Here is an 18,367-nt window from a genome sequence, read left to right as displayed (position 1 = left end):
ATCCATAATTATTAGAATAATTTTGAAAAGGTCACAGCTAAAGTAGTAGCTGTATTATATTATTATTTTTTACTCTCCAGGAGGAACAAAGTATTTGAAAGTAGAATATTTAACCCTAGATAGCAGGTTTTTGTAAACTTCGCAGAGTGCAGTTTAACTGTTCACATTTGTTTTGGTATTTTTGGCGACGGGAGCAGTTAGAAAGGGGCGGTTCTGTTTGACACACACACTTTTTTTTAAAAACCCAAATCACTTTACACCAACGGCGCTACAACTTAGACCTGCTTTGAGCTTGTACAACTACAGTCTAGTCTACTTTCAGTCACCAACTTTTCTACTGTGCCGGGGGCCAGTAAAAGAAAACGCCCTCAGTTCGCCAGAACACCCTGCATGGCACAGCACAGTCGACCAAATCCCACAGTAATCTAGACTTGCCCCGGCATGAAAATCAAGATGTACCAGTTTTGTTTTTTTTTATGCCGAGCGCACGTGCCCTGTCTGCAAAACTTGAGCCTTTTTGTTAAGTCTTCATATCATAAATCCTCAATGTCTAACCACAATAGCAATGACGACGAGAGGAAGGAAAATAAAATTTGTGGCAACATCAAAACATCTAAACTTTTTTACTTCCAGCAATCCTGCTAAGGCATGTTGATGCCTCTCTCGGGTCAGTCAAGGGTACTGGATTTATAAAATTAAAGGTTTTACGTCTCTGTGAGAGTGATTCCCTGCCGATAAGACTTCTCATTTGGTAATATAGTCTGAATCCTCATCATCAGGATCACAAGGCAAGCGTGACGTTCACCTCCCTCCCCTCGTCTGTCAACTTGGTCAATCTCCAGGAAAAATGCATCTTGAACCAGACTGGAATGGCTCCTAAAATATGCCAAATATGCCCCTGAGCACCCCACCCCACCCCTCACCTTTGTTTTAGAGAAGATATAGCCCTGTTAGGTCTGCAGCCACCCCCCCCCCCACACCCCTACAATCTACAACATTCCTGCGCTGTACACTTCACTGAAAGCACGCACATTTACAACACACCGATCACACAGACAATGTTAAGAACATTAGTAACGCAAGTTTCCACCCAGCTGACCCAGACGTGGCTTTTCAGGGTAGGCGGTTCAGATTTCTTTTCATTAATGTCCCAAAATACTCCTGGGCCAAGCAGACGAGATAAGCGTGGTGGGGGGTATGGGGCTTGGCGGGCTGAACAGGAAAAATAGGGGCTCGTTTTTTACTCAGGCCAATCGCAAGAGTCACAATTCAAGCACACGTGAAAAAGTCAAAGTGAAAGGAATTTACAAGAAACGTCTTAACTGTTGCGGCCACTGTTACAACATCCCTTCTTTCTTGCCTCCCGCTTGCTTGCTCGCTGTTCCTCGTGCCTCCTACGTGCTTTTTGAAAACCATTTCCTTCTTTCCCGCTAGCATAAACAAGGTAGCCTGTCCAGTGTCCGAAGAAAAATTGGAGATCAAGGTACTTTTTTGTTTGGGGTTTTTTTTCCCAAGGAAAACAAAAAGTCATGTGTCGAGGACAAAATATTCCGACCGAAAAAGATAAGAGAACATACTTGACATTGTACCATGAAAGCAGTGGAAAAGACAAAGTGAAACAGCAGAGAATTCTGACTCGGGAGTTCACAGCTCAAACTCCAACCATAAAGGGTTGAGTGAGTCAGAATTCGGCCTGATCATATATTCTTATCACCTGCAATTATCAGGAAATCAATAAACCATACCTGTCTGAGTATTCTCAATGTCATGTATTCACCTCATGATTGTGAGATTCCGCTTTCTTGGGAAGTATTTGCACATGCACAATGACTGTTTGCTGATCCATAAAGAGGCGAGACGTCTGACCATGACTCACATGGTAGTTTTTACCCAGCGAAGACCAATCAAGACTTTTTCAAAGACATTGGAACAACAGAAGCGATGCCGCAGACTGGACCGCTAAAGTACAGACACCTCAGGAAGCAGCGGAACAGCCAGGAAAAATGTCAAACACATGCTAATGATCAGCCGACACAACCACAAATAATGAAGAACATTCTCGCGCGGCATCTTTGGACTTGACGCTGACTGCATCTCTGTTCCCTTGCGATAGGGAAAATGATGGACGGTAGGGAAGCTAAACGAAGACCAGATGATGAGGATATTTGGTTACACGCAATAGTTCATGAACCTTCACATGGACCCACAGCAGGGCAGGCAGTGCCTCGGTTTGTGGATGACAACGGGAGCAACCGATGTTCATAAATTACCTGAAATATGGCATTCGGAAGCTGTTTGGAAGCCCGGTGTAGGTCGCCATTACATCCTTGGGAATAATTCACGAGAAATGGGGGTATCAAACCACGGAAGACGTCCGGTTCATGCCAGTTTGTGTAGAAACTGACGCTGAAATATGTGCTAACTTTGGCTCATAAATTTGCTACCGTTAACATGATATCATAGTAGCTCATCTATATCAAAAGACCTCCACCAAGGCCTCACAATGGAGTCTTACCTGCTACCTGGATGGGTAGCGTGATAATAATTGTAGCAATAGAAAGACAATGGCGAGCGAGCAAGCGCTTCAGAGGACGGCTGTTTGTGAAATTGACTTTCTTCACGTGAAAAACGAATCATGCGTGGCTGCAAAACCCGCAAATTGCGCTACTGCGGTCATGTTCCGCGCCAGTTCTCTAGGAAGCGCTGACGTGCGTTGCAAAGTGCTTGACTGATGCCAAACAGCAATGAGAGGACTGTGTCAGTTGACAAAATGAGTCGAAATCCACACCTTTCTGGCTTCTTCCCTGTTTTAGGCCACACCCATTCCAACGTTTTTGAGGATGTCGGTTGAGTCATTTTGGAGTTCTGCAAGTGAAATGTGAGAATGTATACAAACGGGAAAACAACGGACTACCTCACGCTGGTATAGGGATTTTTTTCTCTCAAAATCAGATGATGGGGGTCGGGGGGGGGGCGTGCTCAAGACTTCTTGAGAGCAGATGTCTTTCAAATAATTGCTAAGTTGAAAGGCTAGCCTGTGTGTCACCCAGTGGAACACAAGGATTTTCCCCTTGAGCAGCGATCGAGGTGGCGTGTCAGTCGTTTCAAGTTTCAAATGTAGGCTTTGAATGATTTTCCTTCAACTTGATGACTCAGAATAGTCAGCGTATTTGCGGCAAAGGTCTGAAGCGCGCGGCAATAATTATCCTGTGATGAAGGTTGCAGGAGCTTCAGCACGTTCAATTAAAAAAAATGTATTCAAATGAAAGAATACTTTTCATGGATGGATAATTGCGTTCCGGTATCTCCTCACAAAAGACAGGTACAGTCAAATGACCTAAAATCGCCCGCTTTCCATGGACATTTTCACTTTTTTGAACTTGTAAAAAGTGTCAGGAATTCCGTAAATTATCTTTCGTGTTCTTTAGCTGCACTTACGCTTGTGTTTTGGTCACTGTGGGCGGTCAAAATGTCAATCAGATTATATTACATTCCTGCGTGATAACTGACATAATGATCATCCTCAATAAGGCGAGGTCAAATGATTTGCACTCAGATGCGTTTCCAATATCTCTTCAATGTGTTGAACTTGCACATCGAGTGTACCAGCATTAATCATCAGTGCAGATCTTCATGATGGATTTGTTGCGAGAGCTCCAGCAGCACACCAGTGGCGAGGCGGCCCTTGGACCAAAACGCCAGTGGGAGAAAGAGGGCCCACTGGCACTGTCCGTAATGAGGAAGTTGTTTGGCACGCTTTAGGGGACTAATGAGAGAGGGTTCATTCTCCCCTCACACGCGCAGGAGTTCTTGGATAAATATGAATTATTCTCGTTTCAGTTTGGGGTTTTTAAATGGGGAGAGCACATACAGGGGAGTACTAAAGCAGGTGTTTGTGTGCATGTGTGAATGTGAGAGTTGAACGTGAACCTGAGCAAAAGTGTGTGAAATCTCAGAGCTAAAATGTACTCTCGGGCCAATGCTTGCTGAGTGACAGACATATTAGCTTGTCGAGTCTGATGACAGATGTACATGGCCGGGAGCGGCGCCTTTCAAATGTGTTTTGGCACAGACGGATACTCTCACGATCGTACACAGACTTCAATTAGTCCGGCTGAAATGATAAGAGTTTCTGGCCAACTGCTGATTAAGAACACTGAGATGAGGGTGGGGCAGTTTTTGAGACAAGTGGGTAAAAAGTATCGAGTTTGACTGAAATGTGACATTGCCGCCACCACAAGTCTAAACACATCGGGCAGTGACAACACCTTTCAAAACTACCACAATAAAACAGCCGTGCGTCATCTCGTGTCATCAAATATGGGTAGGGCTTCTATTCAGACAACCGCCATGCCTGGAAGTAAGGATCATGGATATAAGAAGCGACAAGTTGGATCAGGTCGAACCAGTGAAAGAAACACTGTGATCAGACCATGCGTCCATCCATTTCTTCTGTTTATCCAGGGTCGGGTTGTGAGAGCAGGCAGCTGAGACTTCCCTCTGCCCAGGCACTTGGTCCCGCTTTTCCAGGCGAATCCTGAGGTATTCCCAGGACGGAAAGGAGACGCGGTCTCTCCATCGTGTCGTGGGTCATCCCCCGGGGCCTCCTCCCTTCTGGGACGTGCCGGGAACACCTCACCTAGGAGGCTTCCAGGGAGGTATCCTAATCAGAAACCTGAGCCACGACAGACCGATACAGAGCCCACATCATTGCAGATGCTGCATAAATCAGCATGTTGATCTTCCATCCTCCCCTCCCTCGTGAATAAGACCCCAAGATACTCGAAATGCTCGACTTGGGGCAGGATCTGACTGAGGACATTCATCCCAAACGCTTCACGCTCGGCTCTTAAAACGCTCCAGTGAGTGTTGCAGATCGTGGCTGAATGAAGTCAAGGCCAAGGTCAGGATGAAAACTATATTGCTGCTCCTGGATCTGAGATTTGACTTCTCCACCGACCTTTGTATCCAGCACCCCTGAATAGACCTTACTTGGGAGGCTGAGGTGTCAGACCAAATCTCAAATCATCTGACATTATCAAAATATTATTCTCTTGATTCACAATGAAAAATCCAAACAAATTACCCGTCTACCTATTTTTTATTCCATATTAATGCAAACAAAACGCTCGAATCTTGAGGAAAGGCTTTTTGAATTCCTCATGGCTTTGGAGTTTTTTTCTTCCAGCTTGTGCTAGCTTCTGCACAAATGTGCGTGTAGACTACGACAAAAGAAGCCAAAATGTCTAACACTTTCCAGTAGTAACTTTTTATGAGAGTGTCACTTTATGAAAGTACGTACTGCTACGAAAAGATTCTAACCCTGTTTTGAGTGAGCGGCGGTCACATTCGCCGTCGTCTGTGGAATATACTTTTTACAATGATAAATAAAATACCCCAAAATATATCGCTTCTAAAACACAAAGAGTCAGAATATCAGAGAAAATAAAAATGTAACTCTGTGAAGCTGGACGTCCATATAAACGTTATCTTCCGGCAGGTCTGCTAACGGACAAGGACTCCAGCTGTCCTGCGCATTGTCAACACTGGCCTCTGTCCCGGATGCTGAACCCATTACGGCATTATCACAAAACACACATTTGGAAAAAGGACACACAGTCGTGGGCTTTATTACGAGTTTCCTCTGAGAACCCATGATTCATGGGTGCTATTTCAAGAGGCAGCTCTTTTTGTAATGCGCAAAATACCACTCAATGTACAGTGGCGCTCTATTCCTGGGTGAGAAGGTTTTGCAGCCCTTAAAGCGGGTCCACCACTAAAGATAATCAACGTCATCCGGTTGTAATTCTCCATGTACTATTTAGTACATTTAATGTCGAGGTTACACTGCATGTGCGTCGAGAATATACTGACCTTTGCACATTCTATCACGGAACAAACCCCTTACTCTGACACTTCTGTTTGTTTTATTGGTTAGCATCACCAGTCTCGCCATAATAATTTCCGTTTCGGTTTCAGCGAAAACTTTTTAAAAAAAAGGATAAATCTTTCCTAGCTGTTTTAACACACTTGCAACACTTGACGTCAGCTGTAATTCCACACTAATGTGACCATGCTCCACAAACAGCAGGAGCACTTTGAATAAACCTTGATGTGTGCGGACTGGCGGTAACGCTACCACTGAAAAGCTGGGTTGGACATTTTATTCTCCCAGGCAGAAAGCCTCGATACTTTTTTATTTAAGCCATAGGAACGGTCATTTAGCCACTCCGTAATCCCTTAGGTCGAGAGCCTAGTCTGATAATTACCCTTATTGAACACCCGTAATGATTAGTTTTCGGTTTCACCAGGGAAAGGGCATGTTAGTTTCGTGAGGCGGTCGTGGAAAACCAATCACGCAAGCGATAGTTTAGGCCAGCAAAGAGGATAGAGAGGTATGATTAAGATATTGCAAGGAAAACGACAACTCTTGAAACAGGATGTGGTCCAAATTATTTGTCGTCTTGATCAAACATCAAGAGAACAAGGTCATTTGAGGCATCTACAGCTAATGAATCTCCAAGGTCCAAAGCTTCTAGAAAACAGACGGTTCAGCATGCAACCAAACATTCATTTCCGATTACGGACGGTTTGAATGTGAATGCACTGAAGATAGAATGGGGAGGGGGAGGGGCAAGTCAACCAGGAAATGTATTGATAGTATCAGAGCCATAAGAGAGGCAGGATGCAGTCTGTGTGAAGGGATGTTCTGAGATGGGTGTGAAGATTTTCCAGACACCAAGGTCATTGTAATTTGAAAAAGTTGAAGAGAGGCAACTGTTCATTAGAAGGTATCGTTTCCACATAAGCCCTAAAATCACAGAGAGTTGGAACACAAGTTCCTAAGACTGTAGAAACATGGCCCATTTTGCCAAGGCTTTTTACTTGCCTTATGTTACATCTTTAACTTCAAAAACTTCCACCGCATGTCATAAACCATCCCAGGTAGCAAGCAATCAAAAACCCTTTTCGCACGCACACAAGTGCAAATATATCAACACTCAAGTGCGGATTTTCAGGGTTTCAAAGCAGTGGCTTATGAGGTGTGATCAACAGCAGCCTTTCCAGAAAGTTTTCAACTAATGTTTTTTTCTTCATCTTGCTCACCTTCATGCTGCAAACAGGTCAAGGCAGGTTCCCACCACCTCAGTCACTCCCTGTGCTGCCTTTTTTTTAATGAGCCCCACCTGGCAGATTATTCTTCCAGCAAGGACAACTACCTATTCTACTGTTTGACACACTCGTTCGTCCATTGGTAGCACAGGACACACACTTTACTGTTTTGCCTTTAGCCGCCTCGGATCAGGGCATGCGGTACAGTGCAACACATGCAATGAACATAAACTTGTGTGTCCGTCTGTGTGTGTGGGTGTGTGTTCAAGCACATTAAAAAAAGAACAAAACAGTCAACAGATTTAAAACAGTCCTAGTAGGGTTGCAAACTGATCACAACTGATTCTTAATTGTTTTTTGATAGTCACTGAACATGATCCTGATCAACTTTGTGCTGAAAATAAGAACCGAATCGCTCACAAATTAAAACAAAATAACCAATACATGATTTTATATGTAATGGGAGAACCACTCTTGAAATGTTCTGAACTCCTGTTTCACTGGTTGCATTGTATTGATCAAGCAGATTCATATTGTCCGGATAAATTCTGTGTGGCTCTAAATCCACTTTTCAAAGCTAAAAGGGTCATGTTGGTTTTCTTTAGATAGAAAAAAATAATTGATAATGTTCAATCAACAGTGCCTACTCATGTTCCCTTTGTCCCATTTTTCATATTGTGACATAGGAATGGGTCCAACTGGCTGATCAAAACAACACAAGCAATACAAGGAATGGACTATGACAAAGCTTTATTCTTTCTTGCGAGAGCTATAAAACACCAATAAGTGACAGCAGTAAAACTGCAAACACCTTTCCCTTCCCTCCCCATTACGTGTCTGTCAGGGTTCTTCAGTAGGACAATAGTGGTGTTTTGTTTTTTATTTATTCCATGACAATGCTCGTAACCCAAAACAATCACATCTCAAATCGTGATTCTCAATTAAAATTCATGCAAATGAACCTCTGCACTGTGAGACAGATGTGCTAACCATTCAATCGCCGTGCCGCCTAGCTGCAGTAATATTAGTTTATGTATGCAGAGGATAAAGAAAACATACCTGCGAATATTGTTATATTATCCGTTTGTGTCAGCTGCTTAAAGCGTTACAACACAGTGACATTGATGGTAATCCTTGGATCGTCTATGGTGTTTTCCATGGTATATTAGCATTAAGCTAGTGGACTACGCTCAAGCAAAGTTATGTGGTTGTTTTGAATACAGAATGTTAATTATCTATGTTTTACGTTTAGTTTGATGGTAATCGAACAGGGAGTGGCAATAAACAACATGAACCCTCTTGTTTTGAAAATTTTTTTACATTCTGACAAACTGCTGATTGTTTTGATGTGAAGCGAGTTTGCTCAAATGTCTGTTTCCAACCAAAAAACAAAGCAAACAAAAAACAGCCAAGCAAAAGCTCGTATCTAAAAAAATCTTGTAAATTGGTTAAATCGTGAGTCGAGGTACAGCACCGCTGTAACTGTATTCTTAAATGGTGTCTGGTCAAATTTCTCATTATACTTGTAAGACACGAAGGAACGTGAGAATGCAAAATTTTGAAGGGGACCTCTTCCTCCTAAGAATGTCTCAAAATAGCTGTTAATTCGGGTTCTGGTAGATTTTATGTCCGAAGCCTCACAAAATGTACATTGAGACAACCTGTGATATGATTCGATCCTAGAAAATTAAAAGTGTGGTACCATACGATATTGTCTCTAACAGCTATGTTACATCAAGTCTGAATGAAAACCAATTTATGAATTCAAGTTTTTGAGTTGTGCTTATCCAACATGATGCTGCCCTGCTGCGTGGCAGCTTCCTGTTGTGTTGTGATTTGTACAATAACGCCAGCACTTTCTAGCAAAGTGGTTTTAGAAAAGGCGAAAACCTAAACACGTTTAGGGGAGTTAAACGTATTTTAAGGGGATTTTGGTTGAGTTTTAGTGCTGTTGTCTCGGAAGGAAGACAAGCCCAAACAAACACTTGGCCCGGGTACAAAGTCTCCCAGTGGCTAGCTTACTGTGTGTCAACCACACCAATTTGCACTTATTTCGTAAAGGAAAAAAGCAAATGGTTAGTAAAAACGTTTGAGTCGTTAGAACAAGACAAAACGTTCGTGGGTGTTATTTGGCAGTGGCTAGAGACAGTTTTGGCATGTTCATGTTCGCGGAGATTCTCAACTTCAACCGAGAAACCTGTCGTCATACTGGCCCAGTGAGTCCGTTTTAAAAAGCACAAATAAAAGACAAACACGCCGCCGAATGTGGGTTAAAATTGCCGTGTGCTGACATTTGACGACGCGTCGAAGCTACATTAAAGCACCTGAGCTGTTCGATGTTTGGCTAAAAGCGAGTGGAGGAAGAGCAGGAGGGAGAAAGAGGGGGGGCGAAACTTGCCGCAGTTGAACACTTGTACCCTCCGGCTCGTTAGCTCATGTCCGGCCACCTAAACGTGAAGATAACTTACTGAAAACGGAAAAGACTGTACCTCAAAATGAGCTCCGTCGTCAAGTCGGGGAAGAGAGAGCAATAAATCCCAAAAAGATGCCACCGGCGGCTGGAGTATTGCTCACGCGGCTCCGGTCTCCCTCACTGCGGCCGTGGAGGACACGACAAGTTCATCCCAGTTTCTCGGAGCCCGGCGGAACCTCTTCCACCTTTCCCTTCACCCTCTAATCGGCCCTTTTCTCTCGGATATCCCCTTCCCAAGTCCGTTCGAGATCAAACCATCACATTCCACCGCGTCCCCAACAATGAAAAAGGTGGGTTTTCCTTTTTTTCTCTCCTCCTGTTGCCGGAGCAAGACCCACCCCTCGGGATGGCTCTACCCGCTCTGACCGCAAAGAGAACGCCCTTCCTCGGCTGCGAGATCCCGCCTCCCCCCCCCCCTTCCTTCGTGCTCCTCCGCATACACACACACACAAGAGCGAGTCAGGTCGCTGAGCACAGCCAATGTGGCATTTTCCTCTCATATAGACGCGATGCCGCACGGAGCAAGTTGTGGCATGATAAAACAGGCTTTTTGGGCGCTATAAAACCTCAAGGGCGCCTGAATCTGCAACTGTATTAAAGCAGCGTTTTGTAATGCAGTTGTTGTTGTAAAATGAAGAACAATCTCTTGAAGTTCCTCACTGTACTTAAATCGACGAGTATGAGGAATAACAGGGCCGCAGAAATATAATGAGAGACTGCATGCACATATATACATGGTTGCAGTGGTATGCAGTCAGGGAAAGTTAAGGCCTTCTCCGCTCGCCTAAACGCTACCAGAAGCACTGACCTACATTCATAACCTATATTTTATATTTCTTCCATGCAATTGTTTTCATTTATTCCCAACGGTCTATTCTCTTCGTGTTCTGAAATTTCTCCGAAATGGACTGCTTGGGGATGATAGATCCCCCCCACCCCTCAAATTCACCACACAGGACCAGCTGTGGGCTTGCCGGCCCATTAGTACATCAGCATCTTTGTTGTAATTAACAATGACCAAAATGGACAGTAGTCCACGAGATCCCCCATGTTCCAACTAATTTGCTCTTAATTAAAAAATAAAATGTTCTCTTCCTGTCACCAACTTCCAACATGAAACGCTAATGCTGCCTCGTGGCAGTAAAATTACAAACTTAAATCTGACTCAATGTTTTACACTTCTTTTAACTCTGTATTCATTTTAACTTCAAATAACTTTATAAATTGCTGTAACATTGCTGTATCAATTAACTAAAACACACCCATAATGGCATGAGGTAAGCATGGTCATCCAAGTTTATGTTAAATAACAAGAGTGTGAAAAACTTGAAACATATATTATTGTACAATTAGAACAGATGTCAAATGTGTGATTAGTGACAACTGTGGAAATCATGCGAATAATTATGATTAATGCAATTGGATATAGGTATTACATTTGTTTTAAGTTGCAATAAAAACAGCTTTAAAAAGTATTTCAATTGATTTGGTGCTACCCGCAGAAACCCCGATAAAGCATTTTTTAAAAAAATATATTGATTTGACTCTTTTCCCTCAAAGATTTATGAGCTGGTCAGGTTAAAATAATGCTAACAATTCTTTCTACAGGTGGGGAGGATTCCAGAGAAGTCAACACAGAAGTGCGACTTTTCAGATGCTGGTGTGAACCGAGCATAGACGCCGCAACTTGGAAAGCTTGACAATATGTGAGCCTGTTTTTAATATTTCTGATGTAGCAGAAAAAATCAAACAAGAATATCAACTTTTCTGATTTTTGGAACAAGATTTTCCCGTAGGACATGTAAATCAAGTAATCAGTCCAGTATCATCTACATTCTCCTAAAATATCAAATCCTAAAGTGTCCAACATTGGGGTCATCTTTAGCTGTTTGGCGGCATAAGTAAAGACAGACTTGGATATTTTCATATGACCGTGCACATCTGTCATGTTCCATCCATCCTGGGAGCGATCACACACATGTTTCTGTCATGTGGGGAAGTGGCTTCCATATATCAAATGACATAAACGCAAATGCACGATACAGACGGCGATGCAAAACATGAACACATGTTTTCCAGGGAACATAGTCCGCCTTGCACTGTATACTGTACGGACCACCTGATTCAGGAAGAGCTCGCATTTGAGCCAACATCCTTCCTAATTGCAAACATCCCTCACCAGCCAACAAAATCAACTCTGTTCCAAAAAGACTTTGTCGATAGCACGCACATGCCATGCCCTTCTGCTTTTTTTTCTCTCTTTCTTTCTTGTGTTTCACACAGGAGACATTTTATCTTAACCACTTGCAAACACTGCAGCTGCACACTAATCTGCATAATCCTGGGCACATCCCCGAAATTACACGCAGTCAATAGTACGAGGGTCCAGTGAGGGGGTCAGTAGTCACCTGACGATATTATGACTACATCATAAATAAAGCAAGGGGAGAACCGAAACCAATGAAGGACTTTACGCTATAACACGGCTTATGTAGCTTTACTACTTTGTGTTCTTTTAACAGCGAGGATGCGGATTAATGTGTTTAATTCACTGTCCTTCCAGAGCGGGTTATGGCCGGTATTTAAACACATATAACCCAGATGAGTCCAAATGTGGGGCAGCATGTCGTGTGGGGAAACATGCGCTTATCCTAAGACATCCAGCTCTTACAGCATTGTGTGCATCCGCTGGTCGGCGTCTCTGCGTGCATTGTTGCTCTCAAGCTACTCTCTTATTAAGCAGAAAAAAAGGATGATTCTGGAGTTACAACATTTTAAATAGGAATCTTGTTATTTTTTTTGTACATTGTTAAATATGCTTCACACCAGTGATGTTTTAAAAGTTAAAAAAATATTAGGTATCATTGTTTGCAGTGTTATTAGTTGGTAAGAAGAATTTGCTAAATCTAATTTTTTATGGGGTTCTGCATCCATCCTCTTGGGAAGATTCTTGTGTCCTACACAGGAGAGAAAGAACAGGTAGAATTGGCTGACAAATTTGGAGAGACACAAAAAAAACTTCCCTAAAAGGATTATGAAGAATTTTGAGGGAAATATATAATATTTTTTTCACAGTTGAATTGCTACTCTGTATTAGCTATAAAATAAGTATCATAAAGACAAACATGAGATTTTTCACCATAGTGCCCTCTACAGTATTGGCCAAAGTGGAGAACCTCAAACATTTGTCATAAAATGCTAGCTCTCCATACTTAAGGCCATAACTGAGTCACTGCAATGTAATGAATATGGTGTTTAAGAATAAAGCGGTAAAGACGTTTAAGAACAGAGTACAGAAATCTAAGACAGCCTGAATTTGGGAGATCACTGCCACATCTCCCCCGCTGTAAAATGAGTACAAAAATACTTCTAGGATCTTATGGTCACGTATCAGGGACACATTATCGAGGCGGTGGGTCGGACGTGTTCCAACAAGCCCCTTTTTCCACACTTTGGTCTGAAATGGGACTTGAACCAGCAAACATCCCCAAGATCCTAAGCGCTTAGGTTCTTAGCGTTTGTAGTTTCATTTGGAACTTCGCCAAAAGTCTCAGGGCAGAGAATATCAAACAAGCTTTGATCGACTAAAAATCAAAAACACAACATCCCCTTGTCATGTCTCATCTTATTTAGAAGTACAGATGTCCCTGCCTGTAGAGCCCCCGCCCCACCCTCCTTATGCTCAATTTCTCACTGTGGGGTGACATTCCTCAAACTCAGCTTCTGGCAGGCAGTAAATCTCCATGAGAGAGATCTTACACTGGCACGCTGTTCCTGGTGATATGTTTGGACAGAAGCAATACCACAGCTTCATAAGGGCAACCATGTTTGTCACCGATGTCACCGAGGGTGGAGTGTCGAAGGAGCAAAAAAAAAAAAGTGTCAACGGGATATGGAGCATCCTGCACATATGGCCCCCACCCTTCCTGTCTCTTAGGCTCGAATGGGTCCCAAACCGCCGGTCCGCGTACCAGTACCGGTCCACAGGGCATTTGGTACCGGGCCGCACAGAAAGAACGTGCATTCATTCCGTTTTATTTATTTCGGAATACGAAAGATGTTTTATTTTGAAAAATTACCGGATTCTCCGTTACATCCGTCTTTGTCACACTTGACACACGTCAAGCCACGCTTCTGCGTCACGTGACCGATTACGCTAAAAACACTGAGTTAAAAAAACTGCTGGAGCTCGTAAATGACCGCGAGCTTAAAAGTACGTTCGAGTCAACTGAATTAAAGTTATGGCTGAATATTCTGAGATCGCCACAATAGCACTGATGCTATTTCAGACATGCTACCTATGTGAGGCGGGGTTTTCTGCAGCAACGGCGACTAAAATAAAATTACTTAGTAGACTGGACATAAAACACACACTTGAGGTGTCATTGTCTCCTATTACCACGAGATGGGACCGTCTGGTGGCAGAAAATCAAGCTCGGGCTGTGGTGAGTCGTCATTTTCATGCACTTTGAATTTGCATTATATCGTATTTTGAAGGCATTAAACATGACCAGCGCGATATGAATGTTGCGGCCAGATTAGACGCTCCTTGTGTTTATTATTATATTTCGAAAACATAACCGTTTTCATGCAGCTCATATCATATTATTTTGTCGTATTATTTCCGCCACACCTTAAATGCCGGTCCCTGAAGATATTGTCTGACATAAACCGGTCCGTGGGGCAAAAAACGTTGGGGACCCCTCTCTTAGAGGAATCCCTCCCTGACTTCTGACAACACAGCTCTTTTAAGGTGTGTTGTCATACAAAAAATGTTATGATCCCGGCAACTATCCGTCTGCCATCTCTGTCCACCTGGGTCTCATTTTCAAACGACGAGGTCTGTCCACAATCTGGCTACTGTCCCAAAGAGTCTTGGTCGTTGGTCTGCTGGTCCGTGTACAGACTTGTCCACCAAATCTATTCTTGCATTTGCACAGAAAGCAATGGCTGTGAACTGGCACCATAAAGAGTTGTTGTTTTCCTGGTTGGATTTCCAAGTTAATTGATCCAATTAAAGCTTGACATTCTGGTTCCGAGTTAGAGAAGGTTCTGCAGAGACGAATGCTCATACAGCGATGCGAGGCCTCCTTTGATAGGCCTAGTCTGACCTCTAGTGGTTAAAGGCAACAATTTCAACCATCTATGATGGATGAGCATTCGTACTATCATACCTAAGAGAATTAATGCTATAAATTGGGTGTTCGTTTGAGACAAATTAGTCTGACATCAATATAAGATTAGTTTTGCTTTCAATGAAACTGACATGGTTTAAATGCCAGTTTTATATCAGCGCTTAAAAGTGTCTCAAAGTGAGACAGCGCAAACTTCCTTCATTTTTATATAAAGTGCATGAAAACCAAACTAATCATCTGACACCAAATAAGGAAATGGCGCAACACAAACATTTCCCCCAACTTATCCAAAGCAACGAGAAACAATCTTCCTTTCAGTATGGTTTAAAAAAATAGCACTGGTTATGGTTGAAAAAAAAAACATTTTTAAAAGTTCTTAACGTTACAGTATTTATGTAGTGAAAATAGTGATGTTCCGATCAATCGTCCGATTTTGGTAGAAAAGTCATCAATAAAACAGGGAAAAAAAATCAACACACAATGACATACTTTAAAGGCATGCCATCATGTGAAGTAAGAGTAAAACTCCCAGATTTCTCCAGCATGGGCGTGTCTTCTTCAATTTGGCTGACAGCGACCGTTGCACCATGTGGGATTTCCCAAGACGTTTGCACCTCCTTCTTTATGATACTTGATGCCCGCCTACTCTTTTCCTCCCACCGACACTTCCACTTCCAGACACCACGATATCACCCAGAGAAGAAGACGCAGCCCAGTTGGTAAGCAGCCGTGGACTTTTTTTGTTTTTCATTTTGTGTTATAAATCACTATTTGGCAAGAAATCACCTCAGATGCTAAGAATGTAGTTTTGGATTTCATGGATATGATTACAGTTGATATTTAACATCTCACATTCGGGAGTTTCTATTTGAGTTGGAAAACTTGTAAAAAGAGAGAAAGAATATTTAAGCATGCTTAGAGCGTTAACCGGAAGCAGGCATGATAATTGTGCAATGATTGTTTTCTTTTTTCACATATTAAAGAAAGATGTTTGGACTCAATGTAACAAGACAGCCCCCCAAAAAAACCCCACAGATATTTCTGCTAAACACATTCTCACTTTCTTTCACAGTTGAAATAGAAGTGGACACAACGGCAGCGAGATGCGAGCAATCATGGTAAGACTTCCTATTTCAACGTCTTGCTTCACTTCTCATGTCTCGCCTGAAGTTTTGAAAACTGAGTAATTACAACTCGGTTTCTGTTTTGGTTCATTTTCAGAGCTGTTCGTGTAAATTCATGAATGACCGTGGTGAAAAATAGAATGTTATTGAGGTTTCATTTCATTTTATGCTTTAGTAAAATGGTATTTCAATTGGTGTCCATAGATTTAATTTGTCAACACTTAGTGAACACTATAAATAATGTTTAATAAATAAAAATATGACGCTAAACTATGTAAACTATAAACACCATGTGCATGTACAAGTGTGCATTTTTTAGTTTTGTCCTTCAGTGAAGGAATCTTGACTTCCGACCCAAATGAAATGCCGTCCGATTCTCATAACAGTCAATTTGGTTCATCTCGTGTTTTTCTGCGCATTTTTTGTGTCGGAGCTCCTTCAGTTATCACAGTTCGTTGAATCCATCTTTGCGTTTTTTTTTTGTTGGCTTTTCCTTTGTTTTGATGGGGAAAATGTTTGAAAATGAAAACAATTGCACAGCCCTTAGAATAGATTGTGTCGAAATTCCAAGGATTGTTTTTGAGGTTGAAGGCCACGACTCGGAGAAATTGATACCTACCATTTATCATAGTAAAAAAAATAAAAAAAATCAGCTTCTTTCGATTTCCTTCACATTTTTCCCACTGTGATGAATCTGTGCGCTTACAATTGTTTTGTGTTTCATCTCCCCGCAGACAGAAACGCAGCTTTCCATGACGGAAAGCTCCGCAGGGGTCACAGCCGTGCCCTTTTCAGCTAGCAATGACTCAAGCTTCCTGGACTCACCTTTTCGTTATCAACTCTTCCCCGCGGCGTACAGCATCATCTTCATCGTGGGACTCTTTGCTAACATCTACGTCTTGTTCGTGCTACGCTGCCTACGAGAAGCCAAGGCCATGGGGGAAATCCGCATCTACATGACCAACCTAACCATCGCGGATCTCCTCTTCGTGTGCGCCCTCCCATTTTGGATTAGTTATTACGACCGCCAAGGCACGTGGATCCACAAAGACTTCCTATGCCGCCTGACTGGCTCGTTGTTCTTCATCAACACCTACTGCTCCATCCTCTTCCTCGGCGCCATCAGCGTCAACCGGTACTGGGCGGTCACCCGGCCGCTCGACGCGGCCTCGTCGGACCACAGGCGCCGCGGAATCGCTGTTTGCGTTGTCATCTGGTTGATGACCATCTCCATGGCTATTCCGTTTCTCACCAGTCCGGGCACCAACCAGGACGGCAACGTCACCCGCTGTTTCGAGGGCTACCAGAACGGGGACGACTCATCCAAAAGAGTTGTGGCCGCCATGCATTTCGCAATCATCGCAATGTTTTTTGTCGTTTTCATGCTCGTGGTGGTGTGTAACCTCCTCATCGCCCGAGCCTTGTTCTCCCAAAGCGCTCCTCTGTCCGAGTTCAAGTCCGGAACGATTTTATCCAGGAAGTCCAACGTGACAATTTCCTCATCCAGGAGGCCCACGGGAGTAAAAGGCAGAGCCGTGCAGATGCTCATGGCGGTGGTGGGCGTCTTCGTCCTGTGCTTCTTGCCTCATCACATCGTCCAAGGCTTCTGGACACTGGCGGTACTGCAGATCCAAAAAGGATGGGGCCATGTGGACTGGAATGACGAGACCGTGCAGGCGCTCAACGACGCGCATCAGGTCACGCTGCTCCTCATGGGCCTCAACTGCATTCTGGATCCGGTGGTGTATTGTTTTGCCACCAGGAAGTTTCGACGGTACATCATGGCTCATCTCAAGAGGCTGGTGAAGGGCGAGAGCTGCTCGCACACTGTGACCTCGCAAATATCTTTGGACAGTCGGCACCAGAGCCAGAGATTTCCCGGTGAGCCTAACCAAGAAGAGCTCCACTGACTCAAACGTACCCCGGCGATGGCGTACTAAGCTAGCGGGTAACGCCAGAAGTTCATGTTTTGTCTATCCTATCCATACAGCCGTTTTCCAGACCACTGAACATGTGACCGGGAGGCGGTGCGGCTAAAGGGGAAGGCAATCAAATGAAGAGATAAGACTGCTGGGTTAGTTTAGTTTAATACAATATTGAGGACCAATGATTACAATTTTGCTTGTAAATGTAGACCAGTGCTTCTTTTACCCAAGCAGAAAAAGACCTGCTGCTCCTGACCACAACCACTGCTTCTTTTTTTTTTTTTTTTTTTTTTTTGCACACTGAATTGCACCAATCCGGCTTCCTGTGTGAAGTACGCGGAGAGAAAAGAAGAAGTTTTGCAAGCAGAAGTTTGTGAGATTCTTTGCAAGTCTGATTCTTTATCTGATGAGAATCCAGCAAGAGAACTGACACAAAACAATTTTGCTCACAGTAATCACAGTGACATTTAATTTAATTGAATTTTATGTTTTTATAGTGGACAGCATTTCCCACCAGCCCAACGGGACAGCACAGAAATAATACTGCCTGAGTTGCGTTTTTTTTTTCCCCTTTCGGTGGCTGATATTGTGACATTT

At 43.2% G+C, this 18,367-nt stretch overlaps 3 protein-coding genes and 1 long non-coding RNA gene across 4 annotated transcripts in view; 2 read left to right on the top strand and 2 right to left on the bottom strand.

Moving 5' to 3' along the window:
• The window catches only part of luzp1 (leucine zipper protein 1), a 46,106-nt gene extending 36,144 nt beyond the window's left edge, over positions 1-9,962 (bottom strand). The window contains exon 1 of the mRNA XM_052085358.1: positions 9,603-9,962. The gene's annotated coding sequence lies outside the window, so the exon portion shown is untranslated. The remainder of the gene's footprint in view (positions 1-9,602) is intronic.
• dync1h1 (dynein, cytoplasmic 1, heavy chain 1) overlaps positions 1-18,367 on the bottom strand; it is a 343,117-nt gene that overhangs the window by 90,624 nt on the left and 234,126 nt on the right. The window lies entirely within an intron of this gene.
• LOC127614250 (uncharacterized) lies at positions 9,744-13,927 on the top strand. The gene is made up of 3 exons (XR_007966434.1): positions 9,744-9,876; positions 11,195-11,292; positions 12,150-13,927. It is a non-coding gene; the product is annotated as an uncharacterized LOC127614250 (long non-coding RNA).
• On the top strand, positions 15,283-18,337 carry ptafr (platelet-activating factor receptor). The gene is made up of 3 exons (XM_052085407.1): positions 15,283-15,440; positions 15,794-15,839; positions 16,580-18,337. The coding sequence occupies exons 2-3, from the start codon at positions 15,825-15,827 to the stop codon at positions 17,753-17,755; spliced, it is 1,191 nt and encodes a 396-aa protein (XP_051941367.1). The 5' UTR covers positions 15,283-15,440; positions 15,794-15,824; the 3' UTR covers positions 17,756-18,337.

The sequence above is a fragment of the Hippocampus zosterae genome, chromosome 14, assembly GCF_025434085.1.
Source record: "Hippocampus zosterae strain Florida chromosome 14, ASM2543408v3, whole genome shotgun sequence".
NCBI classification, from domain to species: Eukaryota; Metazoa; Chordata; class Actinopteri; order Syngnathiformes; family Syngnathidae; genus Hippocampus; species Hippocampus zosterae.
Note: the sequence above shows the minus strand (reverse complement) of the source record. Positions and strands in the feature narration are given on the sequence as shown.